The sequence below is a fragment of the Salvelinus alpinus genome, chromosome 2 (assembly GCF_045679555.1).
Source record: "Salvelinus alpinus chromosome 2, SLU_Salpinus.1, whole genome shotgun sequence".
NCBI classification, from domain to species: domain Eukaryota; kingdom Metazoa; phylum Chordata; class Actinopteri; order Salmoniformes; family Salmonidae; genus Salvelinus; species Salvelinus alpinus.
This window is the reverse complement of record NC_092087.1, coordinates 40407284-40434993: the sequence shown is the minus strand read 5'-3', so window position 1 is coordinate 40434993 and position 27710 is coordinate 40407284. Positions and strand designations below refer to the sequence as shown.

At 41.1% G+C, this 27710-nt stretch overlaps 1 protein-coding gene across 4 annotated transcripts; it reads left to right on the top strand.

Moving 5' to 3' along the window:
• The first annotated feature begins 111 nt into the window (after nucleotides 1-111).
• Nucleotides 112-27710, top strand: LOC139561126 (cyclin-dependent kinase 4-like). 4 transcript variants are annotated; one of them, XM_071378022.1, is made up of 9 exons: nucleotides 112-227; nucleotides 13991-14211; nucleotides 17309-17444; nucleotides 17695-17862; nucleotides 18024-18133; nucleotides 18622-18672; nucleotides 18874-19009; nucleotides 19246-19385; nucleotides 22443-27710. In XM_071378022.1, the coding sequence occupies exons 1-8, from the start codon at nucleotides 141-143 to the stop codon at nucleotides 19342-19344; spliced, it is 1008 nt and encodes a 335-aa protein (XP_071234123.1). In that variant the 5' UTR covers nucleotides 112-140; the 3' UTR covers nucleotides 19345-19385; nucleotides 22443-27710. The 4 variants fall into 4 exon arrangements, with proteins under 4 accessions (XP_071234123.1, XP_071234114.1, XP_071234139.1 ...); XM_071378030.1 differs by lacking the exons at nucleotides 112-227; nucleotides 22443-27710 and adding exons at nucleotides 11139-11387; nucleotides 13657-13725 and having other exon boundaries at nucleotides 19246-22272; XM_071378013.1 differs by lacking the exon at nucleotides 22443-27710 and having other exon boundaries at nucleotides 19246-22272.

Below are 27710 nucleotides of genomic sequence, written 5' to 3'. Positions count from 1 at the left end.
TTTCAATGTGAGTGATTAGCATATCCAAACAGCAATAAGATCGAACGGAATCCCCTCACGTTCATTTTCGACCCAGTCACTCATGGGACAATGCCAAAGCTTGAATTTAACGGGAGCTGTATTTAAGGGGAACCTTTAACATGGTTCTGAGCCAAAATGTGATATTCTATCGCAAGACGAGAGCGGAGCAAGATAGAGAGGGGTTCGGAGGAGCTTTGGAGTCTCAGGTATAATATAACATTTTATTAATGCTATGGCATGAGTAATTCCACCGAGTCATTTTGGGGTGCTGCTTTCAGCTGTTTAGTCCATACAAAAAAAGGCCAGTTGGAATTAAAACGAGATGGCAATCATCTCTCTTGTTTGTCCCTCAATGGCATGCTAGCCATCAGATCACCGTGTTTTTCTCTTCCCCTGTTTCCTGACCGTGTTTTTTCTGGCTGATAGAGAATAGACTACGTCCACACTGTTCCCCCTCCACACAAGTCCGAGAGACACTACTATCCAACGTGTTTGCATTTTAAACAGGATCGGACGAGACACCAAAAATGTGTAGAAAAACGCACATCACTTTGCCATTGAATTTCCATGCTGCTTTTTTATTCTTTCTGCAATGATTCCTGCACAACACAAACCAGGAACAACGAAGATGCCAGGGAAGAAACCCACAGAATAGGCGAACGAAGCAAAACGATTACTTCGCTACGCCAGTTAAACTTTGCCATCAAATAACGGGTTCGTTTACTACCAATAACTAATTACACCAGTTCAATTAATAACAATAAGACGCTAATTTACATGGTTGCGCTGAAATACTTGCTTCCGACAGCAGACGTGCCTCCATCGAAATCTGAGAACTGGAGGATCCTGCCATGGAAATGCATGCTAGCCGAATTGAAACACAGATGTGTTTATCTATATTGTTGTTGTCCACTCATTTTCTTATGATTATTCCTTCCTCCGTCTATCGGCAAAGGAAAAAAGCTCCACCGTTTTGCTGCGCGTTGGCAGAAGCCGCTGTCCGAGGTGCTGATTTCCATGTGACGTTGCGGCCACGTGTTAGTCAGAGTATCCCGGGAAATCTAAACGTTGTATGGACAAGAACGGACATTAGTAGTCTGCCACTGCAATAGGGTGTGTCTTCTATCAAATATCTCTCTCTTGTAACATGTGCCTATGCATCGTTTATTCAAAGCATTCTCAAACAAGTCTAGGCCTATCACCTAAACGGATACTAGGGTCTTGTCTTACATGGGTGTTGTAATGATGCACATTGCTTCACTGGCCACCCCACCACTGGGGTGTTCTTTCATGAAGTTCAGCCAGGTCGTACTTGATGCCACAAATAAAATGTTTAACATATTTCAAAGAACTCGACCAAGCAGCATCAGACGTCTGAATAGATGAATTATGCCATAACTGGATTAGAGTTTAATCACAGCCAGATGAAAACATTAGTCATAGAGATATGGAAGCGAGGGTAAAGCGTATATTATGAGCATTGTCTGGCCCGGCCGGACACCCGCGGAGAGTCACGCTGGGTGGAACTCTCTAGGGGCCGCTACACATGCAGCAGCCTACCGAGCGCTGGATCCACGTGCGCCTCGCATGTACACAGAAGATTTTCACTCAATAATAAATTAGCCGAAAAATAAATATTATTCGGGATCGGTGTTCCTTCCACGGGATGGTTAAGCTAACGTAGGCTAATGCGATTAGCATGAGGTTGTAAGTAACAAGAACATTTCCCAGGACATAGACATATCTGATATTGGCAGAAAGCTTAAATTCTTGTTAATCTAACTGGATGGTCCAATTTACAGTAGCTATTACAGTGAAAGAATACCATGCTATTGTTTGAGGAGAGGGCACAATTGTGAACATGAAAAGTTATTAATAAACAAATTAGGCACATTTGGGCAGTCTTGATACAACATTTTGAAAAGAAATACATTGGTTCATTGGATCAGTCTAAAAGTTTGCACATACACTGCTGCCATCTAGTAGCCAACATCTAAATTTGACCTGGGCTGGAATAATACATTATGGCCTTTCTCTTGCAGTTTAAAGATCATGGTACAAAAAAAAGAACAGTTGATTTTTCTTTTACCAGAATTATTGTGTTATATTCTCCTATATTCCTTTCACATTTCCACAAACTTCAAAGTGTTTCCTTTCAAATGGTACCAATAATATGCATATCCTTGCTTCAGGACCTGAGCTACAGGCAGTTAGATTTGGGTATGTCATTTTAGGCAAAAATGGGGGAAAAAGGGGCGGATCCTTAAACTAGCCTACGGAAATAGGAAAGAAACAAACAAGTATAAGCTCATTGTTTAAAATAAATAATAATAATAATGCATTGAAAATATGGTCACATGACACATGATTTCCATGATCACATGACATGAAAAACAGTTTATCCCAGCAGCAGATCTGTTTACGGAATCAAACAATTATCCATGAGAGATTTATGTTAGGCCTTTTTGTGTATTACCTCTTACATTCATACTGAACAAAAATATAAACACAACATGTAAAGTGTTGTTCCCATGTTTTCTGAGCTGAAATAAAAGATCTCAGAAATTTTCCATACACACAAAAAGCTTATTTCTCTCAAATTTTGTGCACAAATTTGTTTACATCCCTGTTAGTGATCATTTCTCCTTTGCCAAGATAATCCATCCACCTGACAGGTGTGGTGTATCAAGAAGCTGCTTAAACAGCATGATCATTACACAGGTGCACCTGGTGCTAGGGACAATAAAAGGTGACTCTAAAATGTGCAGTTTTTTCACACAACACAATGCCACAATTTGAATGCTGACTGCAGGAATGTCCACCAGAGACCATGTGTAACCATGACAACCCAGGACCTCCACATCCAGTTTCTTCACCTGCAGGATGGTCTGAGATGAGCCACCTGGACAGCTGATGAAACTGTGGGTTTGCATAACCAAAGAATTTCTGCACAAACTGTCAGAAACCGTGTCAGGGAAACTCATCTGCGTGTTCATCGTCCTCACCAGGGTCTTGACCTGACTGCAGTTTGGCATTGTAACCGACTATAGTGGGCAAATGCTCACCTTCGATGGCCACTGGCCCGCTTCAAAGTAGCCGCCCTTTGCCTTGATGACAGCTTTGCACACTCTTGGCATTCTCTCAACCAGCTTCATGAGGTCACCTGGAATGCATTTCAATTAACAGGTGTGCCTTGTTAAAAGTACATTTGTGGAATTTCTTCCCTTCTTAATGCATTTGAGCCAATCAGTTGTGTTGTGACAAGGTAGGGGTGGTATACAGACGATAGCCCTATTTGGTAAAATACCAAGTCCATATTATAATAAGAACAGCTCAAATAAAAAAAGAGAAACGACAGTCCATCATTACTTTAAGACATGAAGATCAGTCAATCCGGAACATTTCAAGAACTTTGAAAGTTTCTACAAGTGCAGTTGCAAAAACCATCAAGCCCTGTGATGAAACTGGCTCTCACGAAGACTGCCACAGGAAAGGAAGACCCAGAGTTACCTCTGCTGCAGAGGATAAGTTCATTAGAGTTAACTGCACCTCAGATTGCAGCCCAAGTAAATGCTTCACGGAGTTCAAGTAACAGACACATCTCAACAGCAACTGGTCAGAGGAGACTGAGTGAATCAGGCCTTCATGGTCGCATTGCTGCAAAGAAACCACTACTAAAGGCCCAATAAGAAGACGAGACTTGCTTTAGCCAAGAAACACGAGCAATGGACATTAGACCGGTGGAAATCTGTCCTTTGGTCTGATGAGTCCAAATTTGAGATTTTTGGTTCCAACCGCCGTGTCTTTGTAAGATGCAGAGTAGGTGAACTGATGATCTCCGCATGTGTGGTTCCTACTGTGAAGCATGGAGGAGGTGTGATGGTGTGGGTGTGCTTTGCTGGTGACACTGTCTGTGATTTATTTTTAATTCGAGGCACTCTTAACCAGCATGGCTACCACATCATTCTGCAGCAATACGCCATCCCATCTGGTTTGCACTTAGTCCCACTATAATTTGTTTTTCAACAGGACAATGACCCAAAACACACCTCTAGGCTGTGTAAGGGCTATTTGACCAAGGAGAGTGATGGAGTGCTGCATCAGATGACCTGGCCTCCACAATCACCCGACCTCAACCCAATTGAGATGGTTTGGGATGAGTTGGACCACAGAGTGAAGGAAAAGCAGCCAACAAGTGCTCAGCACATGTGGGAAGCATTCCTCATGAAGCTGTTTGAGAATATGCCAAGAGTGTGCAAAGCTATCATCAAAGCAAAGGGTGGCTACTTTGAAGAATCTAAAATATAACATGTATTTTGATTTGTTTAAAACTTTTTTGGTTACTACATGATTCTATTTGTGTTATTTCATAGTTTTTATGTCTTCTCTATTATTCTACAATATAGAAAATAGTTAAAATAAAGAATAACCCTTGAATGAGTAGGTGTCCACATTTTGGACTGGTACTGTATAAGCAAAAATTAGCAGTCAGATTGTGCAGCACTGTGAATAGAATTGTAACCAGTACAATTATCTGCTGACATATTAGTACTGAAATTAGATAATTTTGTGGAGGACAAGAGCCACGAAAGGACAGCGAGGCCCAGATGTATGAAAGAAAAAGAGATTTAGGTCATGGAAAATTGACAACCACTGCTCTATCTGTCTGTACGAGTGTAAAAAAAAAAAAACACTGCTAGGCAGGACTGTGTCACATTTCATAAACTATCAATTTAAGAACATGATGTTTGGATACGCTCCATCAGTTCATGCCAACAGGCTAACATTGACTACAACATGAATGCACTGACTGTAAGTCGCTATGGATAAGAGCGTCTGCTAAATTACTAAAATGTAAATGTAAAACGTAATGTTCTGTGAAAAGGCCAACAGGTTGTCCAGGCATGCTAACTCTGAGATTCTGTCAGTCTTAGAGACACAGCACACAGCACACAGCACACAATGTTAGCTAACTAAGAGGGCGATAACTACTGTAGGAGAAAGCAGAAGCAACTTAAGAGAGAAAGATGAGGGAAAGATAGTGTAGCATTCAAAGGTAGAGGGACAAAGAGAGAGGGTGGAAGAGGGCCATGGTTGTGTCACTGAGACATTAGCAATATGTGTCATTGGTTATCTACAGAGGGTTGAGCAGCTTTGTGACCATCAGTCTGAATAATACATCTACAAAAACCCATAAAGACAAAATACATACACACACCAACACACTAAAATACTCATAAAGACACACACACACTGACACGGTACAAACACAGGTACACAAAAACAGACACTTAGACACTCAAACAAACACACACACACATACACAGTGACCACCTCCGCTGGCTGAGCACAGTCTGTCTATGCACTCAGCCACGTCACCCACACCAAATGCACACAGATTGTGCTGGCAATGCATCTGGTTTAAACTAAGAGAACTCTCTCAGTTCAGCTGTCTAGCTTGTTTACCAGAAATATTACATTCACCAAGACTTGTTTTCCCCTGGTCATTAAGTTCACATCCAATAATAATTTTCCCATTACACTGGGTCCTTACCAAGGTTATTATAGTAAAAGAAAACTGAAACGAAAACTAATCATGAAAAAACAATTTAGTAAACTGAAATAAAATAATTAACAAACCCGTTTGAGAAACTAAAACTATACTGAAAGTATTATCTTTGGCTTCAAAATAAAATAAAATAAGAACCATAATAACATTTGTTCAGTTACAGTTTTATTTCACATAAAAAATTATGGCTTTCAAGCTTTTGGGGTGGGGGTGTTCAAACTACTGAATCTTGTGGGTAAATGCTGCCAGGAGATGGCGCTTTTTCAAATAGGCCTAGTTTGTGCATCGCAATCACAAGCTATCACTAATAACAGGGGGGGGAAATCGTCTAGATAGCGAACTTGATTCTTCTTAAGTGTACAGATATACTATCTTAATTTGATCACTCTGTTGTGGCAGGGTATTTTCTTGCTCAGCAGGAAATGCAAACTTGTATGTAATCAAGTTTTAAAAAGGCTTCTAAAATTTGAAATTTCGACTTTAACAATTCAGACTTGATTTGCACTAACGAAAAATGCATAAACCCTTACAAAGATGTACATCAAATATAATACACATAATAATTCTCATTTTCTGTTGCAGCAGGATTATTGTCCTGCTGTGAGAAACTGGTCAATTTAAGACTAAAATTAAATAGCATTGGATTGATGTAAACATGAGCAAAAGAGTTTTCTTCCACCATATTGTTGTTGCACCAGTCTCTGCTATTCATTTTAAATCCAAGTCACATTAAGATTGAATTTCAAAATAAAATCAAAAAACGAATAAAAATAAAAACTATAATAACCTTAGTCCTTACAAATCAATAATTAGCCCAACCACTTTGTCATTGGCTTCTGCTTTGAGATATTGCCATCAGAAACAGACAAATAGAGTGGTGGAATAATCTACTATAATAGTGACCGTGACACAAAATAGGATACAAGAGGTCAAGGTTGCTCTTAATAAGGGTGGTTTCCCCACAACCCTGACCTATAAGAGTCTCCTTAAAAGTAGCCATTGCAAGGAAATCTTGGTCCCTCAAACATCGTGGAGATCTTTCTGATCGCTGCTCTAGTGGCCGACAGGCTGCAGGCTGACTAGGCTCTGATAGCTCTCTGGTGGACAGATGGTCATCCCAACTCAGTGGCTCTACTGCTACCGTAAGTGCACCCAGCCATTCTGAGTGAAATATACCCGGCATATGCGCCCGCATCATGGGGAGGGTCCTGGCAGAGGGCCCTCTGGACGCACCAGACAGGATGGAGTCCTGCGTTCGTTTGCCTGAGAGCGTCCAACTTCACCATGGTGCTAAAAACTTACTGAGACAAGAGCTCGCCACCTTTGGAATGTAACCATTATAGGTGTTCGGACCCAACTGGGTGATGATGAACTATATAATGGGACCATTCAGAAGCCCAGTTAAGTACAAATAGAACAGCACTGAAGGTGCAGGATCCCCATTAGCCGACGCCATTGGCGAAAGCTCGTGTTCCTGGAGTCCGACACATAACGAAAAAAGACATTACAGACAAAAGTACCTTACAATTGACATACAATTGAAACACTAACGTAGACATTACAGACATGATATATTATACACACACGCAGTACAATTCAAAAGTTTGGACAACCCTACTCATTCAAGGGTTTTTCTTTATTTTTCCTATTTTCTACATTGTAGAATAATAGTGAAGACATCAAAACTATGAAATAACACATGGAATCAAGTAGTAACCGGAAAAGTGTGAAACAAATCAAAACATGTGTTATATTTTAGATTCTTCAAAGTAGCCACCCTTTGCCTTGATGACAGCTTTGCACACTCTTGGCATTCTCTCAACCACCTTCACCTGGAATGCTTTTCCAACATTCTTCAAGGAATTCTCACGTATGCTGAGCACTTGTTGGCTGCTTTTCCTTCACTCTGCGGTCCAACTCATGCCAAACCATTTCAAATGGGTTGAGGTCAGGTGATTGTGGAGGCCAGATCATCTGATGCAGCACTCCATCACTCTCCTTCTTGGTCAAATAGCCTTTACACATCCTGGAGGTGTGTTTTGGGTCATTGTCCTGTTGAAAAACAAATTATAGTTCCACTAAGCACAAACCAGATGGGATGGCATATTGCTGCAGTAGCCATGCCGGTTAAGTGTGCCTTGATGTGTCTGTTACTCAAACTCTGCGAAGCATTTATTTGGGCTGCAATCTGGTATGCAATTAATTATTTTATTTTTTTACCTTGGAAGTCACTTAAGAACAAATTCTTATTTACAATGACGACCTAGGAACTGTGGGTTAACTACCTTGTTCTGGGGCAGAACGACAGATTTTTATCTTGTCAGCTCGGGGATTAGATCTAGCAACCTTTCGGTTACTGGCCCAACGCTCTAACCACTAGGCTACCTGCTGCCCCAAACTCAACTCTAATGAATTTATCCTATGCAGCAGATGTCACGCCCTGAACATAGTAAGCTGTTTTTCCTCTGTGTTGGTTGGGGCGTGATGGTGACTTGGGTGGGTTATCTATGGTGGCCTGATATGGTTCCCAATCAGAGGCAGCTGTTTATCGTTGTCTCTGATTGGGGATTATATTTAGGCAGCCATTTCCCTTTTGTGTTTGTGGGATCTTGTCTATGTTTAGTTGCCTGTCTGCACTATTTGTATAGCTTCCCGTTTCGTTTGTTGATTTTGTAATGTGTTTCATTCATTAAAAGAGAATGTACGCATACTGCACTGCGCCTTGGTCACACTCATACGACGATCATGACAGCAGAGGTAACTCTGGGTCTTCCTTTCCTGTGGCGGTCCTCTTGAGAGCCAGTTTCATCATAGCGCTTGATGGTTTTTGCAACTGCATTTGAAGAAACTTTCAAAGTTCTTGAAATGTTACATATTGACTGACCTTCATGTCTTAAAGTAATGATGAACTGTCGTTTCTCTTTGCTTATTTGAGCTGTTCTTGCCATAATATGGACTTGGTCTTTTACCAAATAGAGCTATCTTCTGTATACCTCCCTACCTTGTCACAACACAACTGATTAGCTCAAACGCATTAAGAAGGAAAGAAATTCCACAAATTAACTTAACAAGGCACACCTGTTAATTGAAATGCATTCCTGGTGACGCATGATGCAGTTGAGCATGCCAAGAGTGTGCAAAGCTGTCATCAAGGCAAAGGGTGGCTACTTTGAAGAATCTTTAAAAAAAAAATCTTTATTTGAAGCCCATAACCATGTGTATGAGGGGTATACTTTTGTTTCAAAGTAGATTTGTTTAAGACTACCAAGAAACACTCTGTGTGACCCTGATTTAGCCCACTGCAGTTAAAGGTTAATGGAGAAGCATACTGTACCTCCCTGCATCTTTGTCTACAGTATCACCAAAACTTCCAGCGCTGAATGAATGGCTTTAGGGGGGAGCTATTACAACTGATCAACTTCCCTGATGCTTTACTATTGGGTAATCTGAGAAAGGAAGTCCTTTTATTGAGTAAAAAGGAGGTGGATGAGAAGACTATGAATAACATATTGGGCGTGGTCCTTTCAGATGTCAATGTTATCAAAATAAAGAGAATATCTTAACGCTAACTGTCAATCAGGCCTATTGATGACATCAACTACCTATAAACTGTTAGGGAAAGGGAATATCTAGTCAGTTGTACAACTGAATGCATTCAACCGAGCAGTTGTTGTGGGAGTTAATTGCCTTGCTCAAGGGCAGAACGGCAGATTTTTCCACCTTGTTGCCTTGGGGATTCCAACAAGCAACTTTACGGTTACTGTCCAAACACTCTAACCGCTGTAACTAATCCATGGAAAATAGAATTAATTAATTAAAAGTTAAAGGAGAAGGACAGGCTACAACGACCAAGAGTCAACAGGTAGGCTGCTACTTAATATTCTGAATGGAGTTATGTGTAACGGTAGGATGAGAAAGCGCATGTACTGTAACCTCAATTAGCCTAGCTAGCTAACGTTAGCTAGTTCAACTATCTTCTCCCGGTTTGATGAAGTCAAGACAGGCACTACATAATCATATTTGATGATAAATAACCTAGCTATGGCAGCTATTAGTCTACTATTGCTCGAGTTGGCTTAGTTGGTTGGTGTCTCTCTAATCTCCCTCCCTGCTCACCCTGTCACTACCTCATAGTACGGCCACTCCCCTGGCTGCTAGAAGCGGCACCTCTATCCCTCCTCTCATACTTTATCAGTTCCCGGTTAAAAGTAGGTATAAAAATGCCTTTTCTTTTGCTTCCCTCACTTGCTTACCTCACTCTTCGGGTCCGTTCGGAACAGGTCTCTCTATTTAAAAAAAAATATATATATGCATATCGGGTCCAGGTTGGAAAGCCCATGGTCCATTTCGGAAAGGGTTCAACTTTTTGGACCCTGGAATACCTTTAGTTTGAAGTAGTCATCTCAATTGAACAAAAAAGTAATCTGTGACTCTGACATTGGTTGTTGTCCTGTCCAACTACATTGCAGATGCCTGCCAGATATCACAACGCTTGGATATGTGTTTAACTATCAGCTAAACCCATCATATGATATTGCAATCTGATGCCGACTGCACAGTCGATGATGTGGCACGCAACCATTGGTTGATGCAATGCAACTTCTAGTGGTGCTTTCAAAACAACTCTGAAACACCAAAGCCTCCCTATTTCAAATGTTCGTGAATCTTTTACGTAGAGCTTCCTATTGGTTGATTCTGATACTTTCCAAGTGGGAAACTTGGAGCTCATCTTTCTATAACAAGTTTCCATGTTGGAAATTTGAGTTTCCGAGTTGTCTTGAACGCAGCATAGTGGGGCAGGAACATGACCATTGACTTCAGTGGCAGATGGGTAAAGAATGTGATTATTTGTATGGACTGGACAATTATGCATTGAAAGATTTTCACTAAAAACATCTTACCGTACCATTATAGCCTAGCCTAGTATATAAAAATATTCCCAAGTCTGGTCATTTCAGGTTTATTTTTTTATATGATGATTAACTTTATTGCTAAAGGCCCAGGGCATGATTTATATCCCTATACTATGAATTGTGTTTCTGTTAATACGGTATAGTATTAATTTAACTAAAAGTCAAATTACTAATTCTGAATACTTAATTTGGAATGCAGGGCTGGTGTATGAGCCTAGCAACAGCAGTTCCCCGCCAATCGCAGCGTGAGAAAGAGCTGGGAGGGGTTTGGTGCACGGTCCTCATTCACCGAGCCATGGAGCTCTGCGCGCGCCCGGGGCGAAGGAGTCACACCCTCTTCTTCAATGTATATAATATACATTGTCTTTGGAGGAAATAAACCACATTTTTAGTCTTACATGAGGAAAAATACTAAGAATTAGCACATCATATAATTCAATACTTTTAAAATACCCACTTATTGCCTCTCTCTGCACTGTGCACTTACTCATTCATAATGTTTATGAACACTTGAACATGTAATTGGCAGATGTATCATTCTACAGAGTGTAATGTACTACTGGATGGCCACCTAAATAAAAAACATGCTGCAAAGTTGTCATGATTTTTTAAGAGGGTATATGGATATTTGGCCCCGCCTTGCATGGCTACAGGAAGCGCCTCCACTTTACCAGAGTGTTTAGAAAAAAGAAGTAAGGCCGAAGTTAAATCGAATGATTTGATCGAAGACATCCGCAACAGTTTCTGCCAGTTTGGTGTAAAATCTGTGTGACCTACCTCGAATGTGGTTTGATAAGAAGAACCAAGTGAAAAACATGATTTCGTTCATGCACTAAATGTAGCAGTATAGCCTGCTAACGTTAAATAAAACGTGAAGACACGTGGTAAGTAGCCTATTACATACAATTTAGTTAAAATTATGTTCACATCTTGTAAAATACTTCTTAAACAAATGTCGCTTGTTGCAATGTATTCCTGCTAGTTTGGGGCACTGTTTACATAAAGTCATAATCACCCAAGTTCTACAAAACTTGTTGCATGAATTTGCTATTGCCGCTAAAAACATGCTTTGCTATGCCAAAAATAAATATAGAACCATGTTTTAACATATACGACTTTTTGCCACGTCAGATGTTAAACTGCGTTTGAAAAGTGTTGTGGCCTGTTCTCTGTGTTGTCTGAGAATAGAACTATGGAGGAACACCACGTGTCGAGGGGGTGCTTTCGTTTTCATGCTTTATGCCACGAGCTCTGTCCAATATTTTGATAGCATTAGCTAATTTTGCTTGCTTAGAAGTTTATTTGATGAGAAAATACTAGGACAACTACATATAATTAAATAGTTTATTGGAGGTATGTAGATTAAACAATGAAAGTTGTCCTACCTTTTTTTCTTGGGTAGAATTATAGGACCACATCAGTAAATAAATCAGAACAAATTTCAGATGGTCTTTGATGTAGCATTGCATATGCCCCATCATGGCCTATTGATAGTGTACACCAGTGAACCATGAGACTGACCACCTTTAAATAAAATCTAATTTTATTGGTCACATACACATGGTTAGCAGATGTTATTGAGAGTGTAGCGAAATGCTTGTGCTTCTAGTGGAACAATATCAACAAGTAATCTAACAAGTCAACAACAAATACCTAATACACCCAAATCTAAGTAAAGGAATGGAATAATAATAAATATATGGATGAGCAATGTCAGAGCAGCATAGGCAATGATGCAATAGATAGTATAGAATACAGTATATACATATGAGATGAGTAATGGAAGATATGTAAACATTATTAAAGTGACTAGTGTTCCATTTATTAAAGTGGCCAATGATTTCAAGTCTGTATGTAGGCAGCAGCCTCTGTGCTAATGATGGCTGTTTAACAGTCTGATGGCCTTGAGCTAGCTGTTTTCAGTCTCTCGGTCCCAGCTTTGATGCACTTGTACTGACCTCACCTTCTGGATGGTAGCGGGGTGAACAGGCAGTGGCTCGGGCGATTGTTGTCCTTGATGATCTTTTTGGCCTTCCTGTGACATCGGGTGCTGTAGGTGTCCAGGGGGGCAGGTAGTTTGTCCCCGGTGATGCGTTGTGCAGACCGCACCACCATCTGGAGAGCCCTGCGGTTGTGGGCGGTGCAGTTGCCGTACCAGGCGGTGATACAGCCCGACAGGATGCTCTCAATTGTGCATCTGTAAAAGTTTGTGAGGGTTTTAGGTGACAAGCCAAATTTCTTCAGCCTCCTGGGGTTGAAGAGGCACTGTTACGCCATCTTCACCACACTTTGTGTGGGTGAACCATTTCAGTTTGTCAGTGATATGTACGCCGAGGAACTTAACTTTCCACCTTCTCCACTGCTGTCCCGTCGATGAGGATAGGGGGGTGCTCCCTCTGCTGTTTCTTGAAGTCCATGATCATCTCCTTTGTTTTGTTGATGTCGAGTGAGAGGTTATTTTCCTGACACCGCATTCCGAGAGCCCTCACCTCCTCCCTGTAGGCTGTCTCGTCGTTGTTGGTAATCAAGCCTACTACTGTTGTTGTCTGCGAACTTGATGATTGAGTTGGAGGCGTGCATGGCCACACAGTCATGTGTGAACAGTGAGCACAGGAGGGGGCTAAGCACGCACCTATTGTGTACTTGCTGGCTCTAGGAGGAGCTAAGGATGGCAATTTGGTAAAAGCATTTATGCCTTGTTTCCAGGACCCAGATTAAGACTAATCCTGGATTCAAGCCTAGTCTTCCTTACTCATTCTCAGTGGAGAATCTGTATTAAATTAGCCTTTTAGTCCAGGATTGGGCTTAATCTCTGTCTGAGAAACCAACCTCCGTTTTGCTCCATTCAGTGGAACTACCACTGTTTGTACCCTTAGATAACATAATTTATATGGCATACACCCTGTCAATATAACATTGGCCACATTATTACCCATATATCATTAGTTATAAGGAGACTTAGGCTACTCTTCCTGCATTTAGCCTACTTCCTTCCTTGTTTACATACTTTGTACAGTATGCAGACTGATCACAACTTAATTTCTGCATGGAATTCTGTATGGAATACAAAGCGCCATGGTGCTGGCATCATTCTGTCTCATGTCTAATGTCTCCGAGTCATTCTCTCTCCCCCTCTCCGATTTATGTCTGCAGGGAGCCTGTGCTGTGTGGTTGACCACTGGAATGTCTTGTTGACTGAAATCTTGTCTCATTGAATATCAGGTCAGATTCCAACCCCATTCAGTCACACACACACGCACTTTCCGACAGCCTCTTCCGCTCTGGAATGCAGAGGTGACCCCAGCTAATGAGGTCTAGTGCACAAGAAGGTGAAAGATTGTAGGAGGGGGCTGGATCTAAGACAGGTGGACCTCCATTTTGGAGAGCACGGTGACAGAGGGGATTGGAGGGGACAGTGTCTTACTGTAGAAGGAAAATGTAGTCATATGTACCTATTTTTCTGTCTGCCTGCCTGTCTGTCAACCAGACCATGGCCCAGGGCAGTGGGGTCCAGTACGAGCCAGTGGCAGAGATTGGAGGGGGTGCGTACGGAACGGTGTACAAGGCTCGGGACCTGGAGAGTGGCCAGTTTGTTGCCCTGAAGAGTGTTCGCGTCCAGACGGACCAAGATGGCCTCCCTATCTCCACGGTCCGAGAAGTGGCCCTGCTGAAGAGACTGGAGCAGTTTGATCATCCCAACGTGGTCAAGTAAGAACATGTTTATACATTTTTTTGCACTCTTTTTATAAACAATACAAAACGACAACATCATACAAACATCAACTACGTCATGCCTACACAGACCCACTAGCACACACACCCATCTCCAGCGCCCGCATCACTTTCCGCCACATGGCCTGAAACTGCACCATTTTGTTTCTCTCCGTAGCCCACACATTTTCAGTATTTAAATAATAAATCATTCAATTTTTCCATTGTGTTAATGATGGCAGATTGATTGATTTCCAAGTTTTTAGTATATGTTTTTTCAAGATGAGTGATGAGAAGAGAATCGTCCAACCCATCGGGTATCTCACTACACCCCCATATGCCATGTCTTGAAATATGCAGACAGACGGATTAAAAGTAAGTTTACATTGTAATACTGCTGACAACAAACTTTCTAGCTCTGCCCACAGCTTCCGGACTTTATAGCATTCCCAGAAAGCATGGATTATTGAGTCATTATTAGTTTTACACTTAAGACATGACTCTGCCGTTGTTGTAGAATTTGTTAATTTTGTCTCTTGTATAATAAATTCTATACATTAGTTTATACTGAATTAAGCGCACATTTTCGTTAACTGTGATTGTTAGTTATGCTCCAACTTTCCCACCATCTTGTGCCAACATCAGTTCTTAAGTCTTGGTTCCAATAGTAAATTTGTTTTCTAAGAGATTGTCAGTTGGATATGCTCTCTGCAAGGGAAGATATACAAAACATATCATATGAACATCCTTTTCCTGACTCAAATAAGATTCCCTCAAGGTTGCTCTGATGTCCAAAAGGAGAAAAAATGGTGATATGTAACTTTTTTGTTAAAGTAGCATGTATTTGAAATTATCTACGTTGGTCAGTCCAAAATTACTTTTTAATTCTGTCATGGAAATAAATCTATTTCCTGTTACCAAGTCATTTACAGTTTCTATGACTTTAGTTTTCCATGTGGACAGTTTTTATCTGTGAATTCTGAAAAGCTATCCAAGGACTGTTCCATAAGGTTGTGGTTTTAGGAAGTGATATGTTTATATTCTTCCGTATTGTTATAGTAGTGTTCTTAACTATGAAGTTGTTAATGTTCTTAGCTATATCTTTTGAAAATAGACACGTAAAAAGATTCTGGGGATGAGTGTGCGCATCTTCAATATGTCCCCATTGTTCCTCTTTAGTGCATTTTAACTATATGTCGCAAGTAAACAGGTTGGGTTGTCTGTTCATACAATTCCAAGTCTAGAAGGTTAAAGCCACCCTCAGACTTAAGAAGATGTAAAACTTTCCTTTTTATTCTATGAATTTTATTTGCCCGTATAAAGTCTTATGTCTTACCAAGTGTACTTTTTTTTTTAAAGAATGTCTTCAGTGGGTAGTTGGTATTGCTGAAAATGTAAACAAAAACTTTGCAATCATGCCATTCTAAAGAGGTTTGAAGAACACATTTAATCATTGCACCTTTATTTATAGTGATAGTTCGTAGATTGTCAGATGTTCTCCAGCCAGGAAAGAGGTCTAGTTTTGAGATTAGTTCACGTCCCACGCCATCTTTTGTGTAGATCTAGGATTAACTGGCAAAACCGCACAGTCTCAGTCAACCATAAAATTGTAGTGGTAAAAAGGGAACGAATGGAATAACGTAAGCTACACACGCATACACGTTCATTGTTTCTACTTCACACATAATAGCACCTTTTGAAATGCGTAAACATGCACAAACACGAACAAACACAGTCAAATGCTTTCATTGACACATTGTGTTGTTTTTGTTGCGACTTGTAGCCTGTGACTTTAGTTTTGACCTGATCAGCTGTATCTTGTGAAACCCTACGCCCACATAGCATAAGAACTTTGGAATGCCTAAAAACTGACTGGTATGTCTATGATAAGCAGGTTCTATAAAGGTTATTAGCTAGTGACTGGCTCACCATGGCATGCCTCGCCTCTCATTCAAATGATGGTGATTGACCATGAGCTTGTCTGTTTGACTGTGTATTAAGAGATCCCACACATCAGTGTTTCTCCTATATTAATTTTTCAGTGTTGTTGTGGACGAGCACTAATTTAAAAGTTGGGGATGTGCAAGATTCATCAACTCAAACTGTCCTTGGAAGTGGAGCACCCTCACTGGATTGTGTGGAACGAGCACGTCTGTCAGATAAGAGGGGGCAAGGCCATGCAGTGCTTTAAATGTTAAGAGTAAGATCTTAAAATCAAACCAATACTTTCCAGGCAGCCAGTGTAGGGCTGATAAAACTGGAATGATGTGCTCGTGCCTTCTAGTGTTGGTTAAAATGCCAGCTGCAGTGTTCTGTACAAGTTGTAGGCTTTTAATAGTGTAGTCTGAGCAACGGGAGATTAAACAAATTCATGGACCAATTTCTTTGCATCTGTTTGAGAGATGAAATGTTCCTGATATGGAAGGATGCTGTTTTGGATATGCTTTTAAGGTAGTGGTCAGAAGTGAGGCCGGGGTCAAAGGTGACACTAAGATTTTTAACAACCATGTTTAGTGTAATGAGGCAACCATCAATGTTGAGGGTGAGGTCTGACACTGAGTTTATTGTGGCCAAGTGCCATAATTTCAGTCTTGCAAGTTTAAAAGCAAGAAGTTGGATGTTTTATAATTAGAAACTTTATTGTCCACGTAATGTGGAAATTTGTGTTTGGCTTCACCACATAAAAACAGACATTAAATGCCATCATGAGCACATCCATTCTCGAGATCATTAAATATAATGTACAAAAACGCTACAGTGCCAGTGCACTATAACTGTATTTAACGTCTGTGATGCACACCTCAAGGCGGGCTGACTTTAAAGTATCGTCTGGTTTAAAATATAAATACAATTGTGTGTCATCAGCATAGCAATGAAAGTGCATGTCATTACCAAGGGGTAGTATGTATAAAGAGAGAAAAGAGGTCCAAGCAAAGAGGTCCAAGCACAGAACCTTGAGGAATTCTAAATTCAACCATAGAACGTTCAGATTATCACACACACTCTACACGCTCATGGACGTGTCTGTGTGTGATGTTTGACTGTATGTGTACGCTAGGCTCATTGTGTGTGTGTGTGTGTGTTTGTACATCAGGCTCATGGACGTGTGTGCCACCCTGAGGACAGATCAGGAGACTAAAGTCACCCTGGTATTTGAACACGTGGACCAGGACCTGAAGACCTACCTAGAGAAGGCCCCCGCCCCAGGACTGCCCCCCAGCCACATCAGAGTAAGAAGCCCCCTCAGGTCCCTGTAAACCATGTTAAATAAACATAGTAGGTCCCTGTAAACCATGTTAAAAGGAAGGTACATCCAAAACAAACTTTTAAATGATCTTACCTTGGCTGTTGTCACTTGACTGGCCCCTGCCCTTCAGTGTTTGGCAGGTCTACAGGTCGCCCTCTATCTGGCTGGATATGTTGGACTATTGTGTGGACCGAGCCTGGTACACATGTTAAATGTGTCCCCCTGTGTGTTAGGACCTGATGCGTCAATTGCTGTGTGGCCTGTCATTCCTACACTCGAACCGTGTGGTGCACCGGGACCTGAAGCCAGAGAACATCCTGGTCACCAGCCGTGGTCAGGTTAAGCTGGCCGACTTTGGACTGGCCAGGATCTACAGTTGCCACATGGCCCTTACCCCTGTGGTAGGAACACAGACATACACACTGGTTGAGAATGGAAAGGGTCTCTATGTGTATTCACCATAATGCTTACTTATGCTTTACAGTTGGCATAAATATTCATACCTCTCTCCTACTCTCAACTGCCCCTCCATTGACGTCTCTCTCCTCCATGTCTGCCCTAGGTGGTGACTCTGTGGTACAGGCCTCCTGAGGTCCTGCTCCAGTCCACCTACGCCACGCCGGTGGACATCTGGAGCACGGGCTGCATCTTTGCTGAGATGTTCCGACGCAAGTGAGTGGTCAGGGCCAGAGAAGGCTTATTTGACATACTGGGACATTTATTTTTAAATTTTCTCTTTGTGTAATATAAATTATGTGTATGTATGTTAATCTGATATTCTAAAAGATGCCCACTGGATTAATAGATTATATCCCACCCAGCAAGTTACCACATTGGAAACTAAGCAAGAAAAACCTCTAATTTCTATGATTATGGTCCCACCAGGTGGTCAAATCGAAGTATAGCAGTCTACTGCTGGGGCACTCCAATTAACTAGGACTCAGGGATTCTTATCATTATGGCTCCACGCTAACGGCCAGGCCACACCAGTGTACACAGGGGAGGGTCAGCCCTGGCCCTGTAATCTCCCACAGACATGGCCGTAGGTCAGCACAGTAAAATAAGACTATATGGGGGCAGAGAGACAGACAGTACTGCTTGTCACAGTAGGGGAAGTTGGCCAACAGCACATTAACCCAAATCCAAACTTTCTCATGTAGACCGTTGTTCTCTGGAGACTCTGAAATGGACCAACTGGGAAAGATATTCAAGTGAGTATGGGCAGAAATGTCCACCTGTGTATCCCAAATGGCACCCTATTCCCTATATAGTGTACTACTTTTGACCAGGGCCTATAGGGTGCATTTCGGGACTCAGTCCTTGCCACTTTGGATCAGTCTAACTTCTGTTAATTCTTTCTGAAACACTTGTCTGACTGGTTGGCTTGTTCCTTCCTGTCTGCCATTCAACAGTGTGATTGGCCTGCCACCCATGGAGGAGTGGCCTGCTGATGTCACCCTCTCACGACACAACTTCAGTCCTATCAGCCCCCGCCCAATCACAGACTACGTTCCTGAGATCAATGAGCAGGGGGCAGAGCTGCTTTTGGTGAAACTTTTGGTTTTCTAACCAGCTGTGGGGTGTATTCTGTTTGGTCAAAAAATTAATTTTTGGGAGTGTTGAAATGCTAAATGGTAAAATTGTATATGTGAATCCTGGCTAAAAGTGTATTTATTTACCCAGACCAACAGCTGTAAAAGCTATGATAAAGATAGGACAAACCCTACTTTTAATTGCTACTTGAGTCACATTTGTAAACCTAGCCGTTCTGTTTGTTCCCACAGAAAATGCTAACCTTTGACCCTCTAAGAAGAATCTCTGCCCTAAACGCTCAAGAACATCCTTACTTCCAGGAGGATGAGGAGGAAGTGACAAATGGTTGAAATGCAGTGAATGACGTCGAAGGATGGGACCGTGAGGAATGGTAACCCTGACTCCATTTTGGTGTATATTGTCATTCAGTGCATTTCAGGCCAGATCCCTGTTGTGGTTCCTTTAAAAAAAAAAAATACTACAGAAGCCAGTTGCACCCCTTGAGAATGTAAAGGAGTAGAGAAGTGGAGTTCAAGGACCAATACGGATATGAACCTGAAGAAGGATTGACTCCCCTCGCATTCCTCAAATGAATTCCCCAGCCTGGTCTCATAGACTAGACGTAACATAATAAACTTAAAAAACGAGACACTCAAATTAGTATGATATATTACGTTTGGTATGGTTACATAAGACCGGTGGTTATTTAAAATCTCGTCACTGACTACTTTTGAGCTAATTAGCAACTTTTCAACTCCTTTGCATGTTAGTTAATCTTTCCACCTACCATTCTCCAACTCCTAAACTTAACCCTAACCCCTAGCCGAGCTAACATTAGCCACCTAGATAGAATTCCTAACATATCATACATTTAGCCAATTCCTAACATTTCATTTGAAGTCCACAAATTAATTCATACCATACGAAACGTGACTCATCATATTAAATGGGGTGTCTCAGTTTTACGTACAGAATAATACAAAATGCTCTGAGACCAGGTTGCGTGCACACACACACACACACACAACATGGAATAACTGTCCTCCTGTGTGGTTATTTTAATATTATAGTTTAAAGATCCAATGCATACATTTTTATTACAATATCAAATATTTTCTGTTTAACAATTGAAGTACGTTGCTGTGATATTTTTCTACCAAAATAGCTTCTTAGCAAAGAGCAATTTTTTTTTACGCAAGATTTTGGCTAGGACTGTCAGTAGTGTGAGTGGGGATGGGAAAACTGAAAAGTAGCTGTTATTGGCAGAGAGATTTGGAACATTTTCTTATTGGTCTATTAACTAATTTACCACCTGGTGATGTTACCAAGTAGGCCAAAATTCCATTCCACCAAAAAAGGCTGACATTTCAGGCTCTTACTTTCACAGCTCTTTCACTAAAAGGGCATTATTATTTTCACACTTTCACAGTATTATTCCAACCTCTGTGTGGAAATATATATATATATATATACATACATACACACACACACACACACACACACACAGTGGCAAGAAAAAGTATGTTGAAAAAGTATGTTGAACCCTTTGGAAATACCTGGACTTCTGCATAAATTGGTCTTAAAATTTGATCTGATCTTCATGTAGGTCACAACAATAGACAAACAGTCTGCTTAAACTAATAACACACAATTATACGTTTATGTCTTTATTGAACATACCGTGTAAACATTCACAGTGTAGGGTGGAAAAAGTATGTGAACCCTTGGATTTAATAACTGGTTGACCCTCCTTTGGCAGCAATAACCTCAACCAAACGTTTTCTGTAGTTGCGGATCAGACCTGCACAACGGTCAGGAAGAATTTTGGACCATTCCTCTTTACAAAACTGTTTCAGTTCAGCAATATTCTTGGGATGTCTCAATCGGGTTGAGGTCAGGACTATTTTCTTCTGTTGAAGCAATTCTGTTGTTGATTTACTTCTGTTTTGGGTCGTTATCCTGTTGCATCACCCAACTTCTGTTGAGCTTCAATTGGTGGACAGATAGCCTAACGTTATTCCTGCAAAATGTCTTGATAAACTTGGGAATTCATTTTTCCATCGACGATAGCAAGCTGTCCAGGCCCTGAGGAAGCAAAGTAGCCCCAAACCATGATGCTCCCTGCACCATACTTTACAGTTGGGATAAGGTTTTGATGTTGGTGTGCTGTGTCTTTTTCTCTACACAGTGTTGTGTGTTCCTTCCAAACAACTCAACTGTAGTTTAATCTGTCCACAGAATATTTTGCCATAAGTGCTGTGGAACATCCAGGTGCACTTTTGCAAAATTCAGACGTGCAGCAATGTTGTTTTTTTGGACAGCAGTGGCTTCTTCCGTGGTGTCCTCCCATGAACACCATTCTTGTTTAGTTTAGTGTTTTATGTATCGTAGACTTGTCAGATGTTAGCATGTTCCAGAGATTTCTGTAAGTCTTTAGCTGACACTAAGATTCTTCTTAACCTCATTGAGCATTATGCGCTGTGCTCTTGCAGTCGTCTTTGCAGGATGTCCACTCTTAGGGAGAGTAGCAACAGTGCTGAACTTTCTCCATTTATAGACAATTTGTCTTACCGTGGACTGATGAACATCAAGGCTTTTAGAGATACTTTTGTAACCCTCCAGCTTTATCGAAGTCAACCATTCTTAATCTTAGGTCTTCTGAGATCTCTTTTGTTTGAGGCATGGTTCACATTAGGCAATGCTTCTTGTGAATAGCAAACTCAAATTTTGTGAGTGTTTTTATAGTGCAAGACAGCTCTAACCAACATCTCCAATCTCGTCTCATTGATTGGACTCCAGGTTAGTGGACTCCAATTAGCTTTTGGAGAAGTCATTAGCCTAGGGGTTCACATACTTTTTCCAACCTACACTGAATGTTTACATTATGTATTCAATATAGACAAGAAAAATACAATAATTTGTGTTATTAATTTAAGCACACTATTTTTCTCTGTTGTGACTTAGATGAAGATCAGATCAAATTTGATGACCAATTTATATAGAAAGCCTGGTAATTCCAAAGGGTTCACACACTTTTTCTTGCCAGTGTGTGTGTGTGTATACACACAACACTGGAAAATCACTGACTGTACTGGGCCTTAATAAAATAAAAAGTGCACATGGAAGGACACACTAGCTAAGTGGCATTTGTTGAACATGTTTACGGGCCAAATAATGTGTTGTTCTGTACTAAGTATCCCTCCCTTTCATTCCAAGAACACCTTGCAATGTTTAAGTGCTGCAAAGACTAATAAAGCTGCTCCAATCATCAACTTAAACAGCAGTTTCTAATCGTACCTTTTGTATACCAGAAATGCCCTAGATGTTATTGGGAAACGCATATTCTATCCCTCATTTTCAGTTTCTTGGATCATTCAAAGTGTGTTTTAAGAAATCTCATTCTTGTACGCTAATTTGTTTTTGTTTCTTTTATCTGAAATGACTACAGGTTCACATCAACTTGGAGAAGTGAGGAATGAAAGGACTGTAGAGTACAAGCCAAGCTCTTGAATCATGACATTTTAATAGGAAAGTTGTAGCGGAGAAGGAAACATTAAGGTTCAACAAGTAATCAAGTCCACAGTGAGTTGAAAGGCAGGTACAACAGTAGAAGGAGCAAGTGTGAGAGATAATGACAGTCCTAAATGACATCCTATTCTGTGTATAGTGCACTACTTTTGACCAAGGTCCATAGAGCTCTGGGCCCGGTTTCACAATAGCAATGGAACTGATCCACTGTTTACATCCTCACATATTACACGATATGTGATCTTCAGATCTTGCCCCGCTAATGAACGGACAAGTTTGGTGTTTGTAACGCAAGATGGAGGAGAGATAGCAAAATATTACCTTTTCATTCAATATTGTTTCAGGTGATAACATGTTTTACATTTTTTTCTCAACTTCTTTCTTTAGAAGTTTTGTCTTAGCATGTCAAGCTAGCTTGCACTGCAGAGCAGCTAGCTTGCTAGATAGGCTAAGTTTTAGATACCACTGTAGCTAGCGACCTCCACCTAATGATTATCCTAAAAAAATAAACGTCATTACCATCAAACTTAAACGGGAGGCAACAGTCATATTAACTCAGCAAAAAAAGATACACCTTTTTCAGGACCCTGTCTTTAAAAGATAATTCATAAAAATCCCCAAACTTCAAAGATCTTCATTGTAAAGGGTTTAAACACTGTTTTCCATGCTTGTTCAATGAACCATAAACAATTAATGAACATGCACCTGTGGAACAGTCATTAAGACACTAACAGCTTACAGACGGTAGGCAAATAAGGTCACAGTTATGAAAACTTAGGAACTAAAGAGGCCTTTCTACTGACTGAAAAACACCAAAAGAAATATGCCCAGGATTCCTGCTCATCTGTGTGAATGTGACTTTGGCATGAGGACTGCAGATGTGGCCAGGGCAATAAATTGCCATGTCCGTACTGTGAGACGCCTAAGACGGCGCTACAGGACAGACAGCTGATCGTCCTCGCAGTGGCAGACCACGTGTAACAGCACCTGCACAGGATCGGTACATCTGAACATCACACCTGCAGGACAGGTACAGGATGGCAACAACAACTGCCCGAGTTACACCAGGAACGCACAATCCCTCCATCAGTGCTCAGACTGTCCGCAATAGGCTGAGAGGCTGGACTGAGGGCCTGTAGGCCTGTTGTCTGGTGAGGACCTGCCTTACATCACTGGCAACAAGGTTGCCTATGGGCACAAAGGCACCATTGCTGGACCAGACAAGACTGGCAAAAAGTGCTCTTCACTGACGAGTCGCGGTTTTGTCTCACCAGGGGTAATGGTCGGATTGGCGTTTATCGTCGAAGGAATGAGCGTTACACCGAGGCCTGTACTTTGGAGTGGGATCGATTTGGAGGTGGAGGGTACGTCATGGTCTGGGGCGGTGTGTCACAGCATCATCGGACTGAGCTTGTTGTCATTGCAGGCAATCTCAATGCTGTGCGTTACAGGGAAGACATCCTCCTCCCTCATGTGGTACCCTTCCTGCAGGCTCATCCTGACATGACCCTCCAGCATGACAATGCCACCAGCCGTTCTGTGCGTGATTTCTTGCAAGACATGAATGTCAGTGTTCTGTCATGGCCATTGAAGAGCCCGGATCTCAATCCCATTGAGCATCTCTGGGACCTGTTGGATCGGAGGGTGAAGGCTAGAGCCATTCACCCCAGAAATGTCCGGGAACTTGCAGGTGCCTTGGTGGAAGAGTGGGGTAACATCTCACAGCAAGACCTGGCAAATCTGGTGCAGTCCATGAGGAGGAGATGCACTGCAGTACTTAATGCAGCTGGTGGCCACACCAGATACTGACTGTTACTTTTGATTTTGACCCCCCCTTTGTTCAGGGACACATTATTCAACTTCTGTTAGTCACATGTCTGTGGAACTTGTTCAGTTTGTCTCAGTTGTTGAATCTTATGTTCATACAAATATTTACACATGTTAAGTTTGCTGAAAATAAACGCAGTTGAGAGTGAGGACATTTCTTTTTTTGCTGAGTTTGTAATTGGCTTAACAGCCAATGTGTATTTAACATTATTAAAATACTCACTTATAGGAATGGGTAATTGCTTGCAAGTTGCTAGCTATCCCATTAAGCCATGACCGAAAACCACATGTTCCTCTTCTGTTCTTTGACTGACTCTGGCTGGAGTAAAGACGACATAACGGAGCCTTCAACCGAAAGGGGGCGTTGCGATTCCAAAACCTCTTCATATTACCAATAAGCACTCCGATTACGTTGCGCCAGATGTCATGCTTTTCAGTGGGGATGTCCACAACGGAGTGGAAACAACGCCCCCTTGTTAAATAATACACATTGGCTGTTAAACCAATTATATGACTGTTGCCTCCCGTTTAAGATGCTAATGATGTTTGTTTTCTAATTATTTAATGGAGGTCGCTAGCTACAATGCTATCTTCAACCTTGCCTATCTAGCTTGACTTGCTATAAAATTTGAGGAAAAAGTAACTAAACAAAAACATGTTTATTGTCACCTGAAACAACATATTTATTCTGTCTTGAATGAAGAGGTCATATTTAGCAATCACTCAAAAGAAATGCAATCTCTGAAGAGAGACGGGCTCTCCTCCATCTTGTGTTACAAACACTACACTTGTCCGCTCAGTAGCGGGGCAAGACTACTTGAAGATGGCGTAATGAAATGCGTCACGATGTAAACGGGGCATTAGGCTTTTGAGTGTTTTAACAATGATTCTATCCTACAACGGCCGAAGATGTAACATGGGTTTCCCAAAACACCACACAGAATGTCGTTGGAGCATGTATCGATACTGATACGATCGAAAGAAAGGGTGCGCTCAAATCAGCTTTTTCCATTCAAATCTTTCCTTAACATTTACATTATTTCACAATACTGATGAAGGATCAGCTCCTACAGAGATATTACTGCCTACGGCTGCAAATATTAATTTGGATCAACATTGCTCATGTTAGGCTACACATTAAATATATCGATAAAAGATTATAGACCGACTAGAATGATCAAAATAGAACTCGATTGAACAGTACATGTATTTCAATAGGATTGCAATAGGCCTATAGCCTACTGTTTATTTGAATGCAGTCACCTCGGTTTTCATTTGAAGCATTGTTTTATACGTCGCTTGTTTGTATCAATTGCAAAGACATTGGCGACTATAGTCAACTTTGTTCTGAAGTTATCAGCGGTCACAGAGATACGGATAAACGATGTGATTCTATGTTTAGCAGAGATCTTGTGTGTATAAAGTGACGCGGGAGGGCAAAAAAGCATCTTACGACGCACTTCGCTGTTCTACGAATGGTCTGAGGCAGGTATTAGATTACAAGTGTTTAAGTGCAATGTTAATAACTGTGGTTTTGGGGAAACGGCAAGGAGATATAACGATGTGCCTATGAAGGTTCTAATGATTAATTTAGCCTTAAGATGCATTTGGAAAACCGGACCTTCGTCAAAAGTAGTACATTATATAGGGAATAGGGTGCCGTTTGGGTCAGAAAAAGGCAACAGGAAGCTGAGACATTGCCACAATCTAGAACAGGAAGTCAATACCAGGGCTGAGCCCACCCTCGTCAAGTCAGATGTTAGTCATTCTGTCAATCATGGTTAAACTTCAGGGGAAGTAACACCTTTCAAATGTTTAGGGTCAAAACAAGTGAAGTGAGAGCGTTGAGTCGGAGGATGTGAAGTGGCAGCAGTCTAGGAGCCTTTGATAGCTCAGAGTCACTGATTATTAGACTGCGTTTAGACAGGCAGCCCAATTCTGATCTTTTTTTTACTCATTGGTCTTTTGACCGATCAGATCAGCTCTGAAAAATATCTGATGTGATTGGTCAAAAGACCAATTAGTGGAGAAAGAAAAAATAAGAATTGGGCTGCCTGTGTAAACGCAGCCTAAGTGACAGCTAGGGGACTGTCTGAACATACTAACTCCAACCCACTGCTGTGCATAGGTACTGTGCAACCAAGGGCTTTTTGCAAGGTTACCATCAAGTGCAGTACTTAATACTGAATGGAACTCGTTCCTTAACTCTTGTCTCTAAAATGTGTGTCCTATTGGCGGTTTTGTGAAAGTGACAAATCAACGGTATGCTAAGTATTTAAACAGGTGGTTAAAAGCCATATCCTTAGTTTGAAACTTCCTCCAAGATAGGATCAATGACACAAGGGGTTCTTAAACTTTTTCAGCCTGGGACCCAAATGAGAAATTCAGTGTTTTCCTGGGACTCAAGCTCATGAAAATATGCCTCATTTGGGGGCCCTAAGCGAGATTTGGTGAGGAGACCCTCTTCACCTTGCGGGCAAAACATTTTAGTGGCACTGCTCTTGACAGTGTAGATACATTTAAGTGTTAATTTCCTGCAATTCTACACATGCCATGTGGTGGAGAGAACATTTAGCAATTTTAACACATTTCATGCAATTCTACTCATTTTGCCATGGAGCAGAGATATTTATTTCTTCAGTTTTACAGCAAATGTCCTGCAATTCTATGACTTAAGCCATGTTAATGTGATATCTTAATGAGTGCCCTTTATTTAAAAATGTTTACATGTCCTGACCCATATCTTTAAGAAAGGCTGACTTAGACAGTGGTGGAAAAAAGTACCCAATTGTCATACTTAAGTAAAAGTAAAGATAACTTCAGACGCTATATGAATTCAATATGTTCTCATTGGATGTTTTTAATCAACACAGTTCTCCAAAGAGGTATATCTGGGTTTATATTCACCAGGCACCAAATGGAAGAAAACAGACTGAAGCAAGGAGGGACTACCTGAACTTTCCCAATAAGAAACTGTTTTCATTTTCCGTTGCAAAACATTTTGCTACTACGGGTACTAATGAATATGACCCTGTGCTTGTTTGTCCCTGGGACCAAACCGGTTGAGAACCACCCCAGTTTTAGCCCCCTAGCCCTCTGTCTGATGTGGGTTTATCAAAAACAGAACCCTGAGCACCAACTACCAGCATTGCACTGTGTGTGGTGACATGCAGAGATTATTTTTTTTTTACAAAGAACAATCTTTTATAATTTAAGAGGTTTTGTCTATGCCACAGAAAGTGTTGCAGTTTTGCTGATTTTATATAAACTTACGTGAATCTTTTGTAGCTTAAACAAATAAGTATTTGTGTGTGGTTTGTGGCCATCAATATTTATTTACAAATAAAAGGGGTGCCCTATA

Bases quoted from the DNA above. Each gene is read 5' to 3' on its own strand.
- LOC139561126 (XM_071378022.1), top strand. From the start codon at position 141: ATGGTTCTGAGCCAAAATGTGATATTCTATCGCAAGACGAGAGCGGAG. The intron at 17,863-18,023 runs GTAGGAACACAG...TGTCTGCCCTAG, and splicing joins ACATGGCCCTTACCCCTGTG to GTGGTGACTCTGTGGTACAG. The intron at 18,673-18,873 runs GTGAGTATGGGC...GCCATTCAACAG, and splicing joins CAACTGGGAAAGATATTCAA to TGTGATTGGCCTGCCACCCA.